The sequence below is a fragment of the Felis catus genome, chromosome B1 (genome assembly GCF_018350175.1).
Source record: "Felis catus isolate Fca126 chromosome B1, F.catus_Fca126_mat1.0, whole genome shotgun sequence".
Lineage (NCBI taxonomy): Eukaryota > Metazoa > Chordata > Mammalia > Carnivora > Felidae > Felis > Felis catus.
The window spans coordinates 200,997,953-201,019,087 of record NC_058371.1 but is presented as its reverse complement, the minus strand read 5'-3'; the positions used below and the strand labels follow the sequence as shown (position 1 = coordinate 201,019,087).

Sequence of the window (21,135 nt, the reverse complement as noted above, 5' to 3'; positions counted from 1 at the left end):
CAGGGACTAAGAAAGAACACACGACAGACCACTTGCCTGGCGTCTACTTAAATTACACAACCCACCCATACAATGCTTTCGTGTCGGACTTGTTTGTGGGTCTAATGCCTCTAGCAGGGTGAGCTCCTCGGGGGCGAGACCACAAAGGTCTTTCGCTCATTATGCGTCCAGAGCAAACGACGCCGGGACAGACACAGATCAATACAGTCAATGGGTATCTGACCGATGGAGGGAGGCAGAGACCAGGGGAAACCCATCTGGTTTCAGACAAGGACAAGATGAAACCGCTACCCTCCCCGGCCCAGCCTTCCTAATCTTGCTGCCTGAAGCGGGTAGGGGCGGGGCAAGCAAAATGGGCAGAGGCTTCAAAACCTACAGGTTCTTGCTGGCGGGGCACCACCAGGATGAGTCCCCACAAGGCAGGCTCCAAATCGCCCGGTCCCGGTGCTGCCCGGCCATCCACGTCCGGATCACGGACGGGCCCCAACGGATCACTAAGACTTTACCTGCAGCTACCCAGAGAACTTCTGTGACCTTATTTTCCCCACCGTTACCTGCAGAAAATAAGGCAGAACACCACCTCTGCCTTCCAGACAGCACATGCTATTTTTTAAAATATAAGCCGAGAGTTTCAGTTAACAGTATGATGCTCCAACAGGTGAAATCCTGATTAATGACCTTTCTCCAGCCTCGTCAAAGATCTGAGAGCCAGCATGCTAGTGGGCCGGGGCAGAAAAGGGTATGACTGTGAAATGTAACCTCACCCTACCATCGTTAGACAGGAGGGTGTGGGGAGCCTCGGCCTGCTCTCACTTTCCAGGAGGTGGGCCCAGCTTCGGTCACGGTAGCGGAAGATGGAAGAGAACGGCCGCGTGGCCCCTGAGCACAGGGAGCCCCTTCCCAAATGAGGTATGTGATAGTTAAAGCACAGACGCCAGCAGGCTCACGGGAGGATGGGTCAAAGGGTCAGGGTTTTAAAAAATATGATCTCCGTGGCTTTACTCTTGTGTCTACGGGGACACCTTCTTCCCAAATCCAATTTCAGAGCATAAGCCTGACTTCCCTAACAGCGGATTACTTCCCTAATAACTAGTATCACACTGACTTCCAGTTAAGTGTCCAGTCTCACAACCACAACCTTTAAGAGCAAAACTCCAGGCCTTCCCAACTTGGGAACGCGGGCTTCAGAGTCAGGCAGGGGACAGCCTCCACCACACACGAGCGTCTGGGGCACAGGATGGCCGTCAATGCTCTGTAAGACGTGCAAGCAAAGAGTCTAGTGTGATGTCCGGCCTGGACAACTGGAATTCACGACCATCTGTGTTCTTACACTGACTTAAATATTCAGTAAAACGAAGACCAGGTAGAGCCCAATAGTTGGCATTCGTTCATTCAATGCACCTGTCGTGTGCAGAGCGCTGGGCTGGGCACAGGTGACACAGTGGAGAGCATGACAGGCGGGACCCCAGCTTCCTGAGCACCAGCTCTGGCGGGCGCCACGGACACCAGGCAGCTCAAGAAAGATGCAATTTTAAGTAAAATGAGCCAATATCAGCATTTAGATAAACTTTCAAGGTATGTAACTGATTCATTAGCTGTGTAGCCTGATCTGTTCTGATACGGTCCACAGAAGACTCTAATTCAAATAAAATCTACCCAGGCATCAACGAAAACCAGACACACACACAGTACTCCGTACCACAATCGGCCGTTCAAAGAGTTTAGAAAGTTTTCAAGAATAAGGACCCGGATAATCGCTCAGCAGTTCCTCCACACCTCTACCTCTGGGGAAGCTCTTAACAAATCAGTTGCTACAAGTTAAATGTTACACATCATCGTCTCACATGAAGAAGGTAGAGTTTTGGTTGGTATGGGTTGGCCAAAAAGGGAGCCTTGAGGACATCACTATATATAGAAACCAGTAACCATCCACTGCCTGGCCAAGGCCACGATCATAGAGAGAAGATGAAAGTCTTGTAAGATTAAAAAAAAAAAGCAAAAAAAAAAAAGCAATAAATAAGTAACACGAGCCCTAGCTACACAGAGAAGATCCAAATTAATCAGCCCTAGCTACACAGAGAAGATCCAAATTAATCTGTTTTCAACTCCAATGTCTTCAACAGGGTAAAAACCGCCACCATCAATCACACAGGCACTTCCTGGGCACCAATACAAAGACGACGAGGAAGCAGCTCCGGGCTCAGCAGCTGAGACCGCAGCCAGGGAGAAAAGGAAGAAACAGAGACCACCATCTATCAAGCACGTAATCGTAAGTCTCTGAGCTCCTAGCGTCCATGGCCCACTGCGCGCACAGGCTCGCTCACTGGGCGATGGGCTCAGAGCGGAAGGGAGCCCACTGGGCGCCGCTGAAGGACAAGGGCCAGTGCACCCCACAGGGCATCCAGCGAGACAAACAGCCCTAAGAGAGGGGAGTACGCATCTCGAGGTCTCCTCTGGCACAAGCTACCGGTGCCTCAGGGGCCCCTGCGCACAGCAGCCGTCCCTCTAAGATGCCTGGAACAAAATGCTGCAAAAAACCAACAATCCCCCAAACAGGACGCCTCCACAGAAACCCTGTCATGTGCCCATCAAGACGTGCTGTCCACAGGACTCTGACATGCCCCAGCCCGCCGATGCTCTGACACCCTGTCGGTCCAGGGAGGAGGACCGGTATCGGGAAGAAGGCAGTTGTTTGCTCTGAACTACCAGGTAACTGAAGCAGCTAGGAGTGACCCCGGCCTCCCGGAGGACGGTCACCAGGCCTCTCACAAGACACGGCTTCACGGCAATGGCTGCCTTTCTTCCTAACAGGCCAAAGGGGACAGGAGAAGCCAGAAGGCTGGGGGTGGAGGCTGGCGGGGGTATGACAAATGGATTCTCCAAGCCTAGGACCACGCAAGCTACTCACCATGGGTGATGTTTAACTCGTTGCCAATGGCTAAGCTCCAGACTTTGCCTCTCACACTGGGAGGGATTCCCTGCCACCATAAATCTCGAACTTTTCTAGAGCACCACCTGGACAAAAATGGAAGCATGAAATTATGAGTTTGTTCTCAATGAAGAAATCTGTTTGCCCGTGTGCCGAGCCCCAGACCACGAGAGCGGGGGATACACAGTCACGTGGTACAGCCCTGCCCTCAGGGAGCCTGCAGCCCAGGGTTCCAGAGGCCAGGAGATCAACAACTGGCTTCCACTGGGCAATGGCTGTGACAGGTGTGCCAGGGGCCCCACATGAGCAGGAAGGGCGCTGCAGCTCAGGGGACCTGGGGTGCTATTCTGGAGCTGAACCCCGAGTGACCAGTAGCAGGTGAAGCAAACAGAGGCTGGGAAGGGCTTTCTGAGCAGAAGGCACAGCGACAAGAAATAGCCTGGCCGGCTGCAGGAACTGCCGACAGCCGGGCACGGTGTGGGGGTGCCGGGAGGCACGGCCGCAGAGCCGCAGGGGAGGGGACCCCAAGAGCCCCGTGGCCGGCCACCGCACTGCTGCGCACCGGCCACCTGGGTAATGAGTTGCCAAACTCCACTGGCAGAGGAGACTCTGCTAACCCAGAACGTTCGGAACTGCACAAAGGCGCCGAGGTCTGCTGGCCGCGACGGACACGCTCTGCCAACACACCGGACAAACGTAAAGTGCCAAAGACTCCCCACGCGCCTCTCAATGCAGCGCCGGCTGGTGCTGCAGGAACCGGGTCTGCATCCCGCTCCACCCACACCCGCGGAGCCCAGAGCAGATCGCCCCCCTCTGACCCCGTAACGTCCCCGCTAACACCCGGATGGTGAAACCCTCCCCTCCAGGGGCCGTACTGAAGATTAAGGGGGACGGAGCACAGAGGTACCCGGCACAGTGCCTGGAGCCCCGCCGGCGAACTGAATGGCAGCTGTCATATAAACGCACGCATCTAGATCACATCAAGCATTGGACAGCGCAGTGCGGACGGGGAGGGGCGGTTCTGCAGCCCCAGGGCTCTGAGCACCTCAACCCTTGTTACTGGGTCCCAACTGACAAAAAGGGTTTCCCAGCCATGTCCAGCCCAGAAAAGCAGGCTCTGGGAACAGCTTGTTTACCTAGTAGACATGCTCAACGGCCATCTGACCCCGTGACGAGAGCGAGTAACAGCCGGGAAAGTGCCAGAAGCAAGTCCCCAACATCCTGCCACACGGTTCAGTGGGAAGGGACAAGAGCTGAAGGGAAATTCGCATCCAAGCTCCCCGGCATCCCGGCTAACGGGCTGAGGCCCGAAAGGAGGCACCGGCCTCTGTGCGTGGCCCTGGGACTGCTGTCCCCTCTCCATTCTGAACACGCAGGAAGAAAAGACCTACAGCTGCCCCTCTGCTGTTAAGATGACTGCAGCCGCCAGACTCTGCTGGGTACTGGCCAGTGGGGGGTGTCGTCAAAGAAGACCCAGTCCCCATCTTCAGAAAAAGGACTATAGACACGTGAGCACACGGATGCAGCAGACCCAGGGGTCTTCTACAATCACCTGGGCAGGAAGGTTTTCCCAAGGGAAGTCTCAGCTTTAAAGAATGAAGAAGTAGCTGGATGAGGAGTTACAGGGCAAGAGCACTCTAGGCAAAGGACATGGAACATGCAAAGGCCCTGCGGCTCCCTAAGAAAAGGGCTCATCAAGGAAGGAGAGCTGGAAGGTGAGCCTACAGATAAAGCAGCGGGCTATCTCACAGAAGAATTCACACTGTTCACGGAGTAGCAGGAAGTCACGGACACTCTATACAGGGAGGGACCCAGACCTGGGCTTTAGAAGATCCCTCTGGCTACTGAGCACAAGACAAACTGGGGGTTAGATGGGGGCTGTCACGGGGTCCAGGCAAGGATCGACAGGACGCAACCGAGGCGGGGAGGGAGACTCCAGGCCACGCAAACATATTAGGTAAATTCGCCGAGGACTGTGACGGGAGCTACAGTGAACAGCACCGCCGGCCACAGGTGTCAGAGAGGAGCGCCTGGTGGCCTAGCAGCCCGACTACGCCGCGGCTTACATTGTCTCCCAGTTAGGCAAAACCTCGTTGTTCCAGGTGAGGACGGCGTTCCCGATGCTCTCCTCCAGGCGGCACCTCTCCTCCAGCTGCCTCCTTCTCCGCTGCGCCTCCTTCAGCTCTGCCGACCGCGACCGGAAGCAAGAACAGAGCACCTGTTAACTGACACCCACCCTGTTCACGCCGCGTGACTTTCCTCAGGGTCACGCTGCGAAGCCGCCACAGGCCTCTCTCTCTAGACCCGTTTCAGGCTCACGGAGTTTCAAAAGCTCAGGTGTCACCCATCTCTCGGGAAGCTTTTCAGGCAGAGCACACGTACGGAGGCGGTACTCACGTAAGAACACAGTTCACCGATCAAAAAAAGAAACCCGTGAAATCCACCGCCTGGTCAAAAGCAGGAACATTACCGGACTACCAGACGCCCGTGGCCCCTGCCCGATGCCCTTCCCAACAGAAGCCCCAGCCTCGCCTCCCTCCTGGTGTGTAAGCAGCCCCCCTGAGAGATACCCTGCATCTTAACTGACACATCCTTTCTTGTATTTTTTTATGGTGGTAAAACACCCAAAACAAAATTTACATCCTAACCATTTTAAATGTAGGATCAGTGGCATTGAGCATGTTCACGCTGTTACGCAGCCATCGCCATCGTCCGTCTCCAGAACTTTCCCGCCTTCCCAAAATGAAACGCCACACCCGTTAGACACGGACTCCCGTGCCCTCCTCCCCCGGCCTCCACGTTTCTACTTCCATCTGTGTGTCCTTCAGTGAGTAGCCTCTTTCACTGAGTGTAACGCCCTCCAGGTTCGTTCCCGTGGTAGCACGCCTCAGAACGTCCTTCCTTCTTACGGCTGAATTAATATTCCACTGTGTGGATGGGCCACATGGGCCACATTTTGTTGATTACGTATACTTTTCAAACATGCTAGACTCCTAGGGATTTTAAGTGTTGCAAGGGATTTTATCAAATCCAATCACATCTTCTTGTAAATAAGGAAAAGGGAGCCCAGGGAGGGGAGGAAGTCTGCGCATCACCACTGGCTGAAGCTTTCTCCAAACCAGCACTTTCACCCCGCACGGTCTCTTTTCTTGTGTAAATTCTACTACCTTGACTAAAGCTACCGGGAACGGACGGTTAGTAGAAACATACGCTTTTGATGGAACATTATAAACTTCAAAACATTGAGACATTCCCCAAGGTTCAGGATGTAGGGCTCCAGAAGGTAAAAAACTCTCCAGAAAGAGACAACAATCTCGTGCTGTCTTACACAACCGACACGCAAGAACCCCGTTACCTCGTTTTTTGGCCTGAACCACCATTTCTTCATACTGCTGCCTGTGTTTCTGGGCTTCTTCAGCTGGCTTCGCTGGGAGGTTTCTTGATAGAAAATAAACAATTTTCACCATTTTAAATAGCAAACAAAAGTCGTTGAAAAACAAAACTTTCAGAATGACTTCCTAAAAAAAATGACACACTCAAAGACCAAAAAACTACAGTTGTTACAAAGACACAACAATTTCATAAACTAAACATACTTACAGACGCTAAAACAAGCTCACTGTGAACAACCTGAAGTACAAAGATCCCTAGAAAGAAAAGAACGACTGCCCACGCTCCCAATAAACACTTCACCTTTTGGAATTTTTCACCCCAGTCTCCAAAGCAACTGTGAGCTGACAACGCACTAGTTAACTGTCACGGTCACGGTGAACCGGGGGCCCTCCGGAAGGGTGGCACACGTGTACGAACACGTTCCCGGGCCAGTTTCTCAGGGGCACAAGGTCTGTTCGTATCCGCTACTGGCTCATCTGTTTGGTTTCTTACACACAAATGTGCACCACAGTTCTGAGCATCGGCACGGGGTGTGCAACTTCGAATCCTGGGTAAAAACACTAAAATGCAGGCTCCTTCAGGAAAGTGCGGGAGAATCTGCTGGCCCTTGACAAGCGGGAGGCGGCAAGGTCTGGCTGGTGTACCCCGCGTTGGGGCACATTCGGAAAGAGCCACCGCCCTGCTGCAGGAGGGCACGGTGCTATCTCCCGGAGGCCACCGTTCTGGGAGCACTGCGGGAGCGGTGATCCTCAGTGGGCTCTTTCCACGTCTCTGTCCACCTTCCTAATCCGGCACCTCAGGGATTCTCTCCCCGTCCACGACATGCCCACCAGTTCCAAGGACCACGAGTTAACATCAGAAGACGCATTTCTTCTTTGGATTTTATCAGTTTTAAATTTCAGAATGGGCGGGGACCCAAGGGACCGCTGCTCTACAATCTCTCTTTCTCCCTCTTTTCACAGCTGAGGGATCTTTCTGTTCAAGCACAGTGTTCTATGGAAGCTCGATACTGAAGCGAGGCGAGCTGCGGCCTGTACCTCCCTAAGGTCTCCAAGTGTGGTCTGTAAACCCGTCCTCAAAACCGATCTCATCCGTGCAGGGACACTAGAGGCCCAGAGAGAGGCGGGCCTGGTGAGATCGCTGCAGCCCGTGTGCTGCAGATCCCACAGAACCCAGCAGGCCAGTCCAGGACCTGTCCTACAGGACTGGGGCGCCCCTGCAACACCGCCTGTGTGCTACATACACTTCCCGGGGTTCTGGCAGTTACAAGCCGGTCCATACTTTACAACAGCTGCTTAAGTATTTCTAAATGCTGAATTAAAATGAAAAACCACTTGAATGGAAAACCCGGAGTCAGAATTTCTGTGTTAAAGGACAGTTTTCCAGATAAGTTCTTTTATTGTTATTATTATCAGAGAACACATGTCAATGTAGGGAATAAAGAGGAAATGAGGAAGTGAGCATTTCTAATATGAAATATGGCTTACTCTTCTCCCCTCTGGTGCCCCCAGCCCTTTTCTACTGTAAACTGTACTTATCTACTAAAGCAAACATTCTAGAGAGTCTTTTAAGACTCATGCTGGTCTCGGGGCGCCTGGCTGGCTCAGTCGGTTGAGCGTCCGAATTCAGCTCAGGTCATGATCTCACCCGTTCCTGAGTTCAAGCCCCATGTCAGGCTCTGTGCTGACAGCCTAGAGCCTGCTTCAGATTCTGTGTCTGCCTGGCTCTCTGCCTCTCCCCTGCTCATGCTCTCTCTCAAAAGTAAGTAAACATGAAAAAAAAAAAAAAAAAGAAAAGAAAAAGACTCACGCTGGTCTGTCTTCCAGGATGAGTGCGGTGGTAGAAAGTGGCTCAAAATCAAGATTCTTCCTCACATTCTGCTTCGGAGAGGGCGGCTTGCTAGGTCGTCCAGCCTTGTCTTCATATTCCTGGGACAAAGAAACAAGGGATACCTGTGGGCCTGGCCAGCTCAGGTGTTATGACGCCCTTCCGAAGGCGAGAAAGCTGTTTTGTAATCAAGTCTTTCACGTGATTTTGAGGATAATGCACCGAAACCACTTCCTTTTCAGAAGGAAGAGCCACCCACTAAAGGCGTCCCACAGCCCCGTGGGGAGAACCGTGCCCCTCCCCCGCGCCGGTGGGGGAGCCGCCGAGGACCGCCATCCCAGCAGCCCCTTTAGAAGGGCCCACAAGCCACCTCGGGTGTCCTCCGCTTCTCCTGGGTTAAGAGGCGTATCTTCCGGCTTCTGAACAACGTCAAGTTTTACTGATGATTGCAGTGGCCGCTGGGAAGCTCAGAGCCAGAGCAACAGCCAATTCCGGCACCCATCTGATCCCCCGGCTTCATCTCATATACCCACTCCCGACCGAAATCTCAAACCTACTTTCTTTTGTCTCATCTCATTTTATGTATTTTTGTTGGCTTTAAATCGCTTCTGCGATGGAAGAGGTTAAAAATTTTTTGCAGGAGATGAAAAAGCTGTTTCACTTTACATACATAGTTTTTTAACTGAAATCCAGGTGACACAATGTTATATTAGTTTAAGGTGTACAACGTACCAATTCCACAGACAACTCTGTGTTATGCTGTGCTCACCTCGCGTGCAGCTACCGCCTGTCCCCACACAGCACTAGGACAGGATCACTGACTCTATTCCCCATGCTGCGCACTTTGTCCCCATGACTTACTCGCTCCACAGCTGGAAGCCTGTATCTCCCTCTCCCCTCCACCCATTTTCCCACCCCCACCCCTCCCCTCTGGCCACCACCAGTGTGTCCTCTGTATTTACAGATGTTTCTGCTTGTTGTTTATTCATTTGTTTTGCTCTTCACATTCCACACATGAGTGAACTCATCTGGTATCTGTCTGACTCATTTCACTTAGCATAACACCCTAGGTCTATCCATGTTGTTGCAAATGCTGTTTCGTTTTCTTTTTTTTTAATTTTTTAAAATATTTATTTTTTGAGAGAGAGAGAGAGAGAGACAGAGTGCGAGTGGGGGAGGAACAGAGGGAGAGGGAGACACAGAATCCGAAGCAGGCTCCAGGCTCTGAGCCGTCAGCCCAGAGCCCGACGCGGGGCTCAAACTCATGAACCGTGAAATCATGATCTAAGCCGAAGTCGGACGCTTAACCGACTGAGCCACCCAGGCGCCCCCGTTTCATTGTCTTAAAAGCAGAAACATAAAAAAATTCTTTAACATCTTTGTATGAAGCCATCACTGCAAGTTGTTACATAAATATTTGTGCCATGAACAGCCTCTCAACCCCTGGGTAACTAATCTGTCCCACGGACTGCAACCACAAAAGCTTAGTCACATCTGGTGACCCACATTCCAAATGCCCAAACAGGAGAGTTCAGGACAGTCAAGCAAGTTGGCACCAAGGAGTCCGGTTTCTGATAATAGCGTGTGTGTGTGTGTGTGTGTGTGTGTGTGTGTGTGCGTGCGCGCTCGCGCGTGTAGGTACCCTTAGCCCTCCACAAAACAGGAAAAAAAAAAAAGAACCAATACTTTCTGATTGCCTATTATAGACGAGGCTCCCGGGACCCTCACTTAAGGGAAGACAATCTAATTGGTAAGACAGGACAAACAAATGAATAGTTAACCTAACACTTAACACCCATTCCAGATAACAGAAGCAGTATCCCAAGTGGAATGCAATTAACTGCTAAATGAATTTTATTAACAGCTGCCAAGGAGGGTGTTACTGGTAAAATTATTTGGCAAACGATTCTTCTCTCAGCTAGAGAAGCCTATAGAGGCTTCTAAAAAGTGGAGAGGAAAATGTCTTTCCTCAAACTACGTAAGCTATGAGAAGAGAGTGCACGGAGAAGCAGGTGGGTGAGGCTGTTCTGTACGTCTGGATGGACAAGATTAGATGACATCACTGTCTACTCTAACTTAAAATGGTTCCATGAAAATACTAAAACGACTTCTGCCTGCCCAGACCGAGAAAACAGACTCACTTTTTCATCGATTCCACATCTGATCACATGCGGTTTCGGGCACTCGGCTGCAATCTAACTTGACGCCAGGCACTGGAAGCTTCAAATCTAGCACCTGGATGCCCAGATCTTGAGTTCCGTAGACAATCTACCAAAAGCTGTATGTTAAGAGAGATTCTGAGGCATGCTTCATTTTAACAAGAATTAGTAACGAATGCCCTGTAAGGTCCTATCTGGTGACCATGGTCTAGTGACCTATATGCCAAGGCCAAAAACGACAAGCCCCAAGTTAAATGTCCCAGAACGTGGACACCCGTTTCCATTTGCTGTGTGTGCTTTACACACACTGTGTCACTTTATCTCGGTAACAATCTCTGTGGCAAGGCTCCCCCCTATTTTACAGATAGGGTAACTGAGGCTCAAGGTGAAGTGACTTACCCCCAAACACACAGCCGGCAAGGGGCTGGGGCTGGCCACTCCGCCACTCTGTGCCAGCCCAATCTCTTTTTGACTATACTCAAACCGGTGTGCAGCTTTAGAGGGAAAAGGCTACTTGGGTTAAGTGTGGCCTCTGGAGGCAGACAGGTACGGGAGCAAATTCACCACCAATACCCAGCCGTGGCTTCAGGCAGAACTTAGAATCCCTGAGCTTCGTGTCCACAGGTGCAAAAAGGGAAACCGTACTGACCAGACAGCGCTAAGGAACAAGGAGGGGCTTGGTGCAGAGAAAGTTCTCGATAAAGGGCAGCCCTGGTTGCTGAGTACCATCATCCTTAGCCTTGAAACAAGTGCATAATGCGCACGCACGCGCGCGCACGCACACACACACACACACACACCCCACCTCTAGGGCCAAGCAACCAAGTCTACAAACAGCACAGATACAAAAAGCAGTAGAATTAACCAAACGCCTTGATGCATAACCGAAAAACATCAGATCTCTTCAGTTAGCGCTCAGAAGCTCCTTACAGCAAGTGGAAACAGACGTTAATGAGCCAAACGCTGGGTGAGGATTTTGCACACACAGTGAGCAGAACCTGGCCTTCACGCCAGCCCTCTGAGGAGCCGCCTCTGTCCCCAGGCCACAAAAGGGAAGGTGGAGACCCAGAGCCGTCAATGACCGGCCCAGCCAGAGCGGAGGAGCTGGGGTCAGAAGTCAAGCCTCTGGTTCTGCGGTCACACTTGCCACCACTCTCCGGAAATCAGGCGAGCCACTCACGGACATGATACAGAAGTAATTTAATCATTCACATCCCGTCCAAACAAAGCCTCCAACCATGACAGCAACCTGTAATACCGAATTAAGGGCAGGTGCAGGGCAAACACTTTTCTGTTTTAGTCACATAGAGCACTGCATGATTAAAAAAAAAAAAAATTGAAGAGGACTGTCCTGCCCATACTTGAAATCCCAGGGAAAGCCTTTCTAGAAGGATATAAATGGCATCAGCAATGGTTTACAGGTCACGTGCTACGCCCTGTTCCTCCAGAAGTTCACACAGAGGTGTCTACAAGAAGCTCATTTTCCAAACGAGACGAACCGATTTGAGAAACTGAGGACTACTGCTCTTTTTTGCTGCCTGACCACCGCCACCGTGGGGCACATGCACGGTCCCAAGAAGGGCCCGTCCCAGTGGGCTCCGCCTCAGGGCCCAGCGCCCCCATCTGGCTGAGGCTGGCATCTAAGGACGTGAAGGAGCAGACGCGCACACTGGCCAAGACGGGCCTGGCTCCCTCACAAATTGGTGTGATCCCAACAGACTCAGGAGGCACTGCCCAGGTACATTCTGTGACAGTCAGTAACATCCCAAGAATTCCTAAGTCCAAAGGACTTGCTCTGGATCTACCTGAGGATGTCCACCATTTAATTAAGAAGGCTGTTGCTGTCTGAAGGCGTCTCGAGAGGAACAGAAAGGATAAGGATGCTAAATTCCTACTCATTCTTTTTTTAAAAAATTTTAAATGTTTTATTTATTTGAGAGAGAAAGAGAGAGAGAGCGAGCGAGCATGAGCAGGAGAGGGGTAGAGAGAGAGAGAGAGAGACGGAATCCAAAGCAGGCTCCAGGCTCTGAGCTGTCAGCACAGAGGCCGACGCGGGGCTCGAACCCACGAACCGTGAGATCATGACCCGAGCTGAAGTCGGACACTTAACCGACTGAGCCGCCCAGGCGCCCCTAAATCCCTACTCATTCTGACCAAGAGCCGTATTTACCGGTTGGCTCAATAATCGTTAAGACCTAGCAAGTCCTTCCCCCAGTTGGAAATATGAGTCACTCCCAGCCTCTGCCCTCATGGCATAAATTTGTCTGCGCACTCGAGCAAATAAGATCATTGTTTAACTAGGAAAAAAGAGAGGACTATTCACTCTAAGGATCCTTCAGGGGGGGTGTGGGGGAGGGCAGTGAATAAAACGTCCCTGGAAAAACAACTTTCAGCCATGAATGATCAGCGTTAGGGTCGGCACGTGATGGGGCAAGAGCTAGGTCTCTGGAAGCAAAAAGAGTGAGTTCGAAGCCTGGCTCTGACCTGAGGCGAGTCCTCTCTCTCCTCGCTCAGCCTGCTTCCTCACCTGTGAAAAGACATCAAGTGTGAAGGCTCCTGGGAGGAGGAGGTGAGATGAGGTCCGTTCAGTGGCTGCCACAAAGCATGAGCCCTTTCTTTGGGCCAGGCCCAGCCTCAGGCCAATTTATCATCATAAAGTCCCTTCCCTTCTTGGGACCCTTATGGGATCAAATTTTGATGAGCCTGCAGACTACTCAGTATAAATCACCTGTTCCAGCGACAGCTAGAGTGCAACGCCCTGCACGGCCCCAGCGGGAAATGAGAACAGAGTTCTTCAAAGTTCTGGTGACAAATCAGTTTGAGTGGTCATGGTAACATTTTTTTTCTTTCTTTCTTTCTTTTTTTTTTAAAGTTTATTTATTTTGAGAATCCCAAGCAGGCTCTGTGCTATCAGTGCAGAGCCTGACACGGGGCTCACACTCACTCACTCACTGTGAGATCATGACCTGAGCTAAAATCAAGAGTCGGGGGACGCCTAACCAACTGAGCCACCCAGGTGCCCCTGCAACATTTTCTTTCTTTTAAACCAAACGATAAAAAATACAGAATCCACACAGTAAGGACAGTTGGTTTCACTTCTATACCTAGTTATGCCAATGTGCAGTCTCAAACTGTCTAAGCCAGGGCAGGGGGGATGGTGGTGTCAGGTCAAAAAAGCTTACAAGCCACTAATTTGGAAGTCTCTGCCCTGAGTGGTTTACCATGCATCCTGCTGGGAAGACAAGACCGGCACCAGCGAGAGCAGCAAACAGAACCTACTGTACTTAACCAGGGGCTGAGAGGTGGGTGTGGTCCGATGACCTAGCAAAGGGTCCAGAAAAATGTCAGGGCATCTGAGCAGGGCCTCAGCCCCACGCAGGGGCCATGGGCAAAACAGATTCAGCAGGCAGGAGGAAGATGGAAAGAGACCTTATCTGCGAAGGAACTACAGGGGGCCCGGCACTTGAGGAGACCCAGGCCACAGCCCTGAAGGGCTCTGGTAGGGGCAGTAAGATGCTGGCAGAGGCTACGAAACCAGAGAATGAAAAATGCCACGGGAGAGCAAGCCCGGAGGACAGGATGCCTACAGCTGGGGGAAACCAAGGAAAGCATCTCAGAAAGGGTCCATATGAGTGGACAGAGGACCAGGGTGATTGGCCCGGAAGCCATGAGGGAGAGGCCTGCGACAACACAGGCGGCGGCCAAGAGACACGCACGAGAGCTGGCTTATTCGTGGGGTAGGATGAGCGCGTTACGTGGGGAATGACGCCGAGGCAAAGCTGTGTTGCTTTAGGTTTTACAGTCTCAACAAGCCGCCTAGAGCTGCCTGGACAAGCCTCGCCGGAGAGGAGCTGCACTGGCACAGAGCCGGAAAGCAAACTGAGTGAGGCGTGGCGAGCCTGTGAGACGCATCCCATGGAAGGATCCCCATCGTGGGTGTGATCTGAACGACATTAAGGGCGAGGAGAAGGGGGACACACTCCTAGGGCGTACAACCTGCCGTTAGGAAGGGAAAAAAAGATGACCTCAATAGGCATCTGTTTTAAGAGGACGAAGGAAAGATCAAGCTTCTCTCTCGAATGATGAACAGGAAGTATTCCTGGACGGGACGGCAGGAGGGGCTGTCAACGCCACTTACAGCCCTGGGAAGAGTGCGGCCAGGAACGGAAGCCCCCGGCTGCCTGGAAATCTACACTTGCCGGAAGGAGAACGGGCCATCAGGCCACACCTGCACTCCAGTCCTTGACTCAACTGTATAGGGTACCAAGATCAGCCTTTTCAAAGGACGACGGACGTCCTGGGGGTATGGCTCCAACAAAGCATGGCGGGTCACCACACGTGGCACCCGTACGACTGACGTGAGCCAGTGTCAATAGCAGCACAGCCGCCACATCTGCAGCGCCGGGGACCCAGGCAGCCTGCAGGGGAAGCACCAGGAAGGAAGCAGGCTTGGGTCTCGACCAGCACCTCCTCAACTATCGCCACCGCAGCGTGACCTTGAGCGCATCCCTTCACCCTTCCAAGCCTGTTTCCTCATCGATGGACTGAGAATGGGTTAACCTAAGGCACACAGGCACAGCAGGTACCCAGAAAATGGCAGGGAATTCTTACCTTGTCGTGTTACTAAAAGCGACTCTTCTCGGCATCTCCTGCCAGGAGGGGTACTTAACAGGGCCGAAGGGAAAACCGAAGGGCAGTGAAGTGCCTGGAAGGAACACTGCGCTGGTTTCACACTTTGCCATTTGTAACAAGCAGTTCTGGGGGGAGAGGGGCACGGCTTTGGAATCTGAGACGACACCGCTTTGGTTTTGACATTTTTAGCGGGGAAGAGTGGCCTGTCCAGGTCTCACGAGTGCTCAGTCTGCCAGAGGGCAGTCCTGGTGACCACCGAGGCTTGACCTCACAGGAAGAAGGCCCCCTCAGAGCCTCCAGTCTACTCACCAGGCAGTACTTTCCCAAAGAGCATTCGCCAAGTTACCGGAAACGGCACTCGGGAGAGCAACTCTCCGGAGCCCTTTCTAATTGTCGTGTCCCTTACAAAAGGTCTACAACACAAAAGTTAATCTGCGGTCTCGCGAATGGGCTGCGGGTTTCAACAAGATGCTGCAATCTGACCACCCTTCTGGGACCCGGCGCAAGCAGGGTACGGGCTCATCTTCACACAAAGGCTTCCCCCAGGCTCACAGGCACAGGCCACTCTCGCCTCTGAGAGGGGAGCCCGGCCTGACCCGAATCCGAGAACAGGCTGCAATCTCATGGGGGGTGGTTAACAATCAGGAGGCGCCGACTCGCTCGCTCAGCCTCTCACTGCACCATTAAAACCGAGGCCTGTTAGAAAATCACGCGGAACCGCACACACAAAGAATGCAGGGAGGCGCGCGGGGAGCACGGCGGCCACTTGCAAGCCTCGGCTCGCTGGAGCAGTCGTGTGCAACACACACGCACGCACCGGGCGCACCCACGCAGGCGCCCCGGCCGGTGACCGGCGGTGGCCCTCGGGGCGGGGGGGGGGGGGGCGGCCCCACTCACCATGAACGCCGCGGGGCTCAGGGGCGCGCGGCCGGCGGCTCCATGCCCGGGCGGGCTCCGGCGGCCGGCTCCGGGGACCTCGGGCGGCGGCTCGGCGGGCGGGGGCGGGGGCGGCAGGCCGCGCAGTCGCGCGCAGATGCCGCGCTGCCGATCGCGCGCTCCGTCTCGGCGCGTCAGGCCTGGCGCGCGGACGCGGGGAGGCGGGGAGCCGAGAGCGGTGTGGGCGGTGTGGGCGGCGGGGGCGGCTCCCCGTGTCCCGGGTCCCCCCCCCCAGCGGTCCCGACCCCTCCGTCCCGCCGCGGCTCCCCGCGCCCGCTGGAGCCGGCGCAGGCCGACACGAAGGGGTGGGCGACGCGGCATCTCAGCGCAGCAACATCATGCTGGGAAATGGGACACTCTTAAAAGGAGGCAGCACAACACGGAGCACAGGGCAAAGCTCTGCTCTGTAAGGTTTTTTAAAATAAAAAAAAATGTGCATTACCAAAAGGAACTATGTAAAATATCTACACTACTAACCTCTGGGTCGTGGGCTTATGATGAGCAATTTTTATTCTCTACACCGTTGCTCATTTTTTTCTGCAATAAGATTAGTTCAATCCGAAGGTCAGGGTACACACCCAAACACATCCTGATAGCAATCTGACCAACGACTGCCTCTGGGGGATTGGCTGGGAAGGGGCATTAGAATCTGTGCCAGGTGTCAGAAATGGCATCTTTACATGCACTCATCAAAACTAACTGGAGAGCACCCTTCAGATGAGAGCATCCCACTGCTTATAAATCATACCTCAATTTACAAAAATCTTTAAAATCTGCATGGGGTCAAACGTTATTTCTGGTCAGCCCATGGATCCAATGTCCAAGGGCTGAACAAATTCGGTCTGAGACAACGCAAGACTCCTCTGTGATGGAAATTCACAAGTCCCCAGACTATGAGGACCAGGCTTTCCCAGGCTGATTTTCTGGATAACCGCATTCCCAAACTGCCAACAGAAACTTCTTCACTCAGAAAGAAGTCCATGATATCCACGAGGCCACACTCAGAACGACAAGGCAATGAGGAGGAACAGGAGAATACATGGAGAGATGAGTTTGCATAAGTCATTGGCAGGTGCAGCCATTTTGGGAAAGCGTCTGGCGGTTTCTTACACTGTTGGATGTGTACCTACCGCACTCCTGGGGACCTGCCCCAGGCAAAGAAAACAGGTGTCCAGAGAGAGACTTGAGGCAAATCTTCACAACGTGAGCACACATTAACTGAGCATGGGGATGGAGAGGAAGGAGCCGTGGACACAGGCTATGATGCAGGCAAACCCCAGAGCGGGACACAGTGGAAGAAGCCACACAAAGGCTAACCTGCACGATCCATTTCTATGACATTTCTTTACAAGGCAAATCTCTAGACAGAAGGCAAGTTAGTGTCTGCCTGGAGCTGGAGGGGGGAGTAGAGACCCACTGCCAACAGGAACTTCATCCAGTGAGGAAAATACCCGAATACTGGATTGCGCTGGGAGTTGCACAACTGCGTAAACTTACTAAAAAATCACTCAGTACGCACAATGAGGAATTTTATGGAATTATACTTCGGCAAAGCGGTTTTCAAAAAGTAATAGGATAAACGGGGAGAGGTTGATTTCGGATACAAGGACTGTGGGGCACCTGGGTGGCTGCGTCAGTTAAGCGGCTGACTTTGGCTCGGTCACGATCTGGAGTTTGAGCCCCGTGTTGGGCTGTCTGCTGTCAGCAGAGACTGGGATCCTCTGTCCCTCTCTCTCTCTCTCTCTGCCCCTCCTCAACTCACACTGGCTGTCTCTCCCTCTAAAATGAATAATAATAACCATTAAAAAAAAGGATTAGGGAAAGCCTTAAGAGAAATTAGTCAAAATTTGGAAGACAAAGCACTGGGGGGTGGGGAATACTTTCCATTCATACTTGGGCATTGTTAACATACCTGCCTGGAGATGATTCAGTTTTCCAGGAGACTATGCCTGTGCTTTTTATTACTTTATCAGAGCCCAGAAAATGTGAAGTGACATATGAACTGGTAGATTTATGTCCAATGGAAAAAACAACTCAGAAGGTTTTGTTTTCGTGCCCCTACCAGTCTGTTGGTTTAAATCTAACCTAACAATCTTATTTTAATTCTTTTATTTTTATGCCGATGAACACCTAGTTCTTCAAATGCCTTTAGAATCAATTTTGCCATCTCACTCATCTCCATGTGTTCAACGCATCTTTGACCCATAGTCATTAAAAAAAAAAAAAAAAAAGATAAATGCCCGGAAAAACTGGCAGAATTACTGTTTTATACCAAGAGAATCACAGGACAAATAACTAAGGGCAACATACAAGCCTCACGGGATGCCGGGTCTGCTCATGAACGTGGTCACAGCCCAATGGAATGACTGATCACTCTTGCAGGTGCGGTGACAGCTCACGGTTGCGTAGGCGCACGTCTTTACTCTGCAGATCTGTACGCTGACGTAGGTAGGGGTTAGATGACACGGTATCGGCAACTCACTTTCAAATGATTCCATTTTTTTAAATGTTTATTCATTTTTGATAGAGAGAGCCAGGAAGAGGCAGAGAGAGGGAGACACAGAATCCGAAGCAGGCTCCAGGCTCCGAGCAGTCAGCACAGAGCACGACGCGGGGCTCGAACTCACAGACCGCGAGATCGTAACCTGAGCTGAAGTCAGTGCTTAACTGATTGAGCTACCCAGGGACCCTCAAATGATTCCATTTTTAAAAAATAGAGGCACAATAAAATGAATGTGATACGGGTGTTTACTAAATTGTTCCTGGAACCCTTCCGTAGATGCAAAATTTTTATTCACAGGACAGACACGAGGGACAGATGGCTGGTGACACATTCTTCAGGTCCTGTCATAAGTAGCCACCCCCATGGAAGCACCCCTGCCCTGCCCACCTGAGCTAGAGCAAGGCCCCATCATTCTCTCCTAGCACAGCACTAATCACACTCATAATTACATGACTGTCTGATTGAGATTTATTTCCCTCAAGGGACCATGAAACCTCTGAGACTGGGGATTCTGGTAGTCTTTTCGTCACTGAAGGCTAACAAAGTACACAGCACAGTGGAGACACCCAGCAGCTGTGAAGTCATTTTCCCTCCCTCCCTCCCTCCCTGCCATCCATGCATCCATCCATCCACCTATCCTTCCTTCCATCCATCCACCTATCCTTCCATCCTTCCTTCCTTCCATCCATTCATCCATCCTTCCATCTTCCTTTCTTCCTTCCTCCCACCCATCCACCCATCCACCCAGCACTAATGGTGCTTGGCCCCAGGAACAAAGATGCACAAAGTCCCCGCCCTCGCCTCACTCATAGACCAGCGAGCAGACAACCGGTATACTGCAGGAGAACTCGAGAAGCCTCCAAGATTCCCAAGAGCCCCAGGAGGCAGCTGAGTGGCCTGTGGGGTTGCTGCTGGCTTTCAGTTCCTGGAGCCAAAGAGGGCTAACGTGGTAAAGCTCCGTTCTCACACACAGGAGTGGGTCCTCGGCCTCCCCCGGCTTCCTACCGACACCTAGAGCCACATCCACTGGAAGTCCTACAACCTGAGCCCACAGTCTCACCAAATTCAAATATGACAGAGATATGTGTTAAGCGTGTGTTAAATATGCATTCAGATATGCTTACCCAAACACATTGCTTATCTCTTCTGGCAGATTGTAGCCTGCAAGTTACTTTAGGAAGGTTCTATCACGTTATTTTAGAATTGAGGACCACTTGGGGCGCCTGGGTGGCGCAGTCGGTTAAGCGTCCGACTTCAGCCAGGTCACGATCTCGCGGTCCGTGAGTTCGAGCCCCGCGTCAGGCTCTGGGCTGATGGCTCAGAGCCTGGAGCCTGTTTCTGATTCTGTGTCTCCCTCTCTCTCTGCCCCTCCCCCATTCATGCTCTGTCTCTCTCTGTCCCAAAAATAAATAAACGTTGAAAAAAAAAAATTAAAAAAAAAAAAAAAAAAGAATTGAGGACCACTTACAAAGTTTTAACTACATGTCATAGCACGTGGTAACAAGTTGACTTTACTAAATTTTGAAACGTAAAGCAAAAATCAGAAGTTAAAAGAGCCTTCTCTCCATCTCAGCATGGCTTTAAAGCCCACATCCACCTGTAAAGAACTCCTCCTCCTGAAGTCTTCTGAGTTAACCAGAGCTCATTCCCAGGCTTCCTGCGTGTCTACCGGCACAGCGGATTTGCTTCTTTGATTCATCTGTAACATCGTTGTCTTTACCCTTTGCGGTCAAGGAGGTCAGACTGATTCACTCGTTCAGGGCCACACCCCAGCAGGCAGGCCGGCAAACTTGCTCCAGACCACCACATCTCCCGGGGATGGAAAGGTCACCGAAGGAACAACCTCCCGATCCTGGGGACTGGTGAAGTAAATCGCGCTACACAGAAGACCATTACTTAAGGGGTAAGAATGAGATCGTGAAAGAATATTTAAGACCATGGGAAAATGCTTACGTTGTCATAAAAACAGGAAGAAAAACAGCTCCACGGTGGAGTGTTTCGGAATTTGGATGCTCATTCATCCATTTAACAAATATGTATTAACCACCCACTAAAGCTTGGCGCCGTGCCAGGCCCTGGAGATAAAGCAATCGTTGAGCCCAGGCCTTGCTCTCGTGAGCTTCTGGTCTAGCAGGGGTTGAGAGGCAAGCAGTGAAGAAACAAACGAGCAAGAACGTAGCATGGGGTCGAGTGCTGCACAGAAAATACCAGAGTCCTGTGACGGTGATGACCGACGGCATTCTGGGTGGTCAGACGGCGGGGAGGGTGCAGGGGGCAGGGAAGACGGCCCAGAACACCACCTTGGAGGGGGCACTGGGCCGAGACCCGGTGCGTCTCATTCAGTCCTAGCAATCCCACAAGGCAGGGACGGTGCCAGGCTGAATGGTGGCCCTCATGTGTGCCCGTGTCGGAATCCCCAGCACCTGTCAACGGCAGAAGGTGCTTTGCAGATGGGATTAAGGTTATGGGCCTTGAGACGGCAGAGATGATCCTGGATTATCTGGGTGGGCCCAAAATAACCACAGGTACCCTTAAACGATGGACACAGGGAGGCATGACTGGAAGGGAGGCCACACGTCCACGGAGACAGTGGTTGGAGTGAGGCGGCCGCACGCCAAAGAACGCCCGCGGCCTCTAGAAGCTGGAAGGTAAAGAACAGACTCCCCCCCAGAGCCTCTAGAAAGACCGACCTGGCCAACACCTTGATTTTAGCCCAGAAAACTCATCTCACGCTTCTGACCTCCAAAGCCGTAGGG

The 21,135-nt window shown here is 52.0% G+C and overlaps 1 protein-coding gene across 7 annotated transcripts in view; it reads right to left on the bottom strand.

The window, feature by feature from the left end:
* Positions 1 to 21,135, bottom strand: part of TBC1D14 (TBC1 domain family member 14) — a 112,195-nt gene that overhangs the window by 27,075 nt on the left and 63,985 nt on the right. For 6 of the 7 annotated variants that reach the window (XM_023253337.2, XM_011281956.4, XM_023253336.2 and 3 more), the window contains 4 exons: positions 8,132 to 8,250; positions 6,285 to 6,367; positions 4,996 to 5,113; positions 2,909 to 3,015 (listed from right to left, as the gene is read on the bottom strand). In XM_023253337.2, the coding sequence (XP_023109105.1) occupies positions 2,909 to 3,015; positions 4,996 to 5,113; positions 6,285 to 6,367; positions 8,132 to 8,250 (427 nt within the window). Of the gene's footprint in view, positions 1 to 2,908; positions 3,016 to 4,995; positions 5,114 to 6,284; positions 6,368 to 8,131; positions 8,251 to 15,837; positions 15,990 to 21,135 lie in introns of those variants that run through there. The other variant, XM_006931263.4, reaches the window with a different exon arrangement.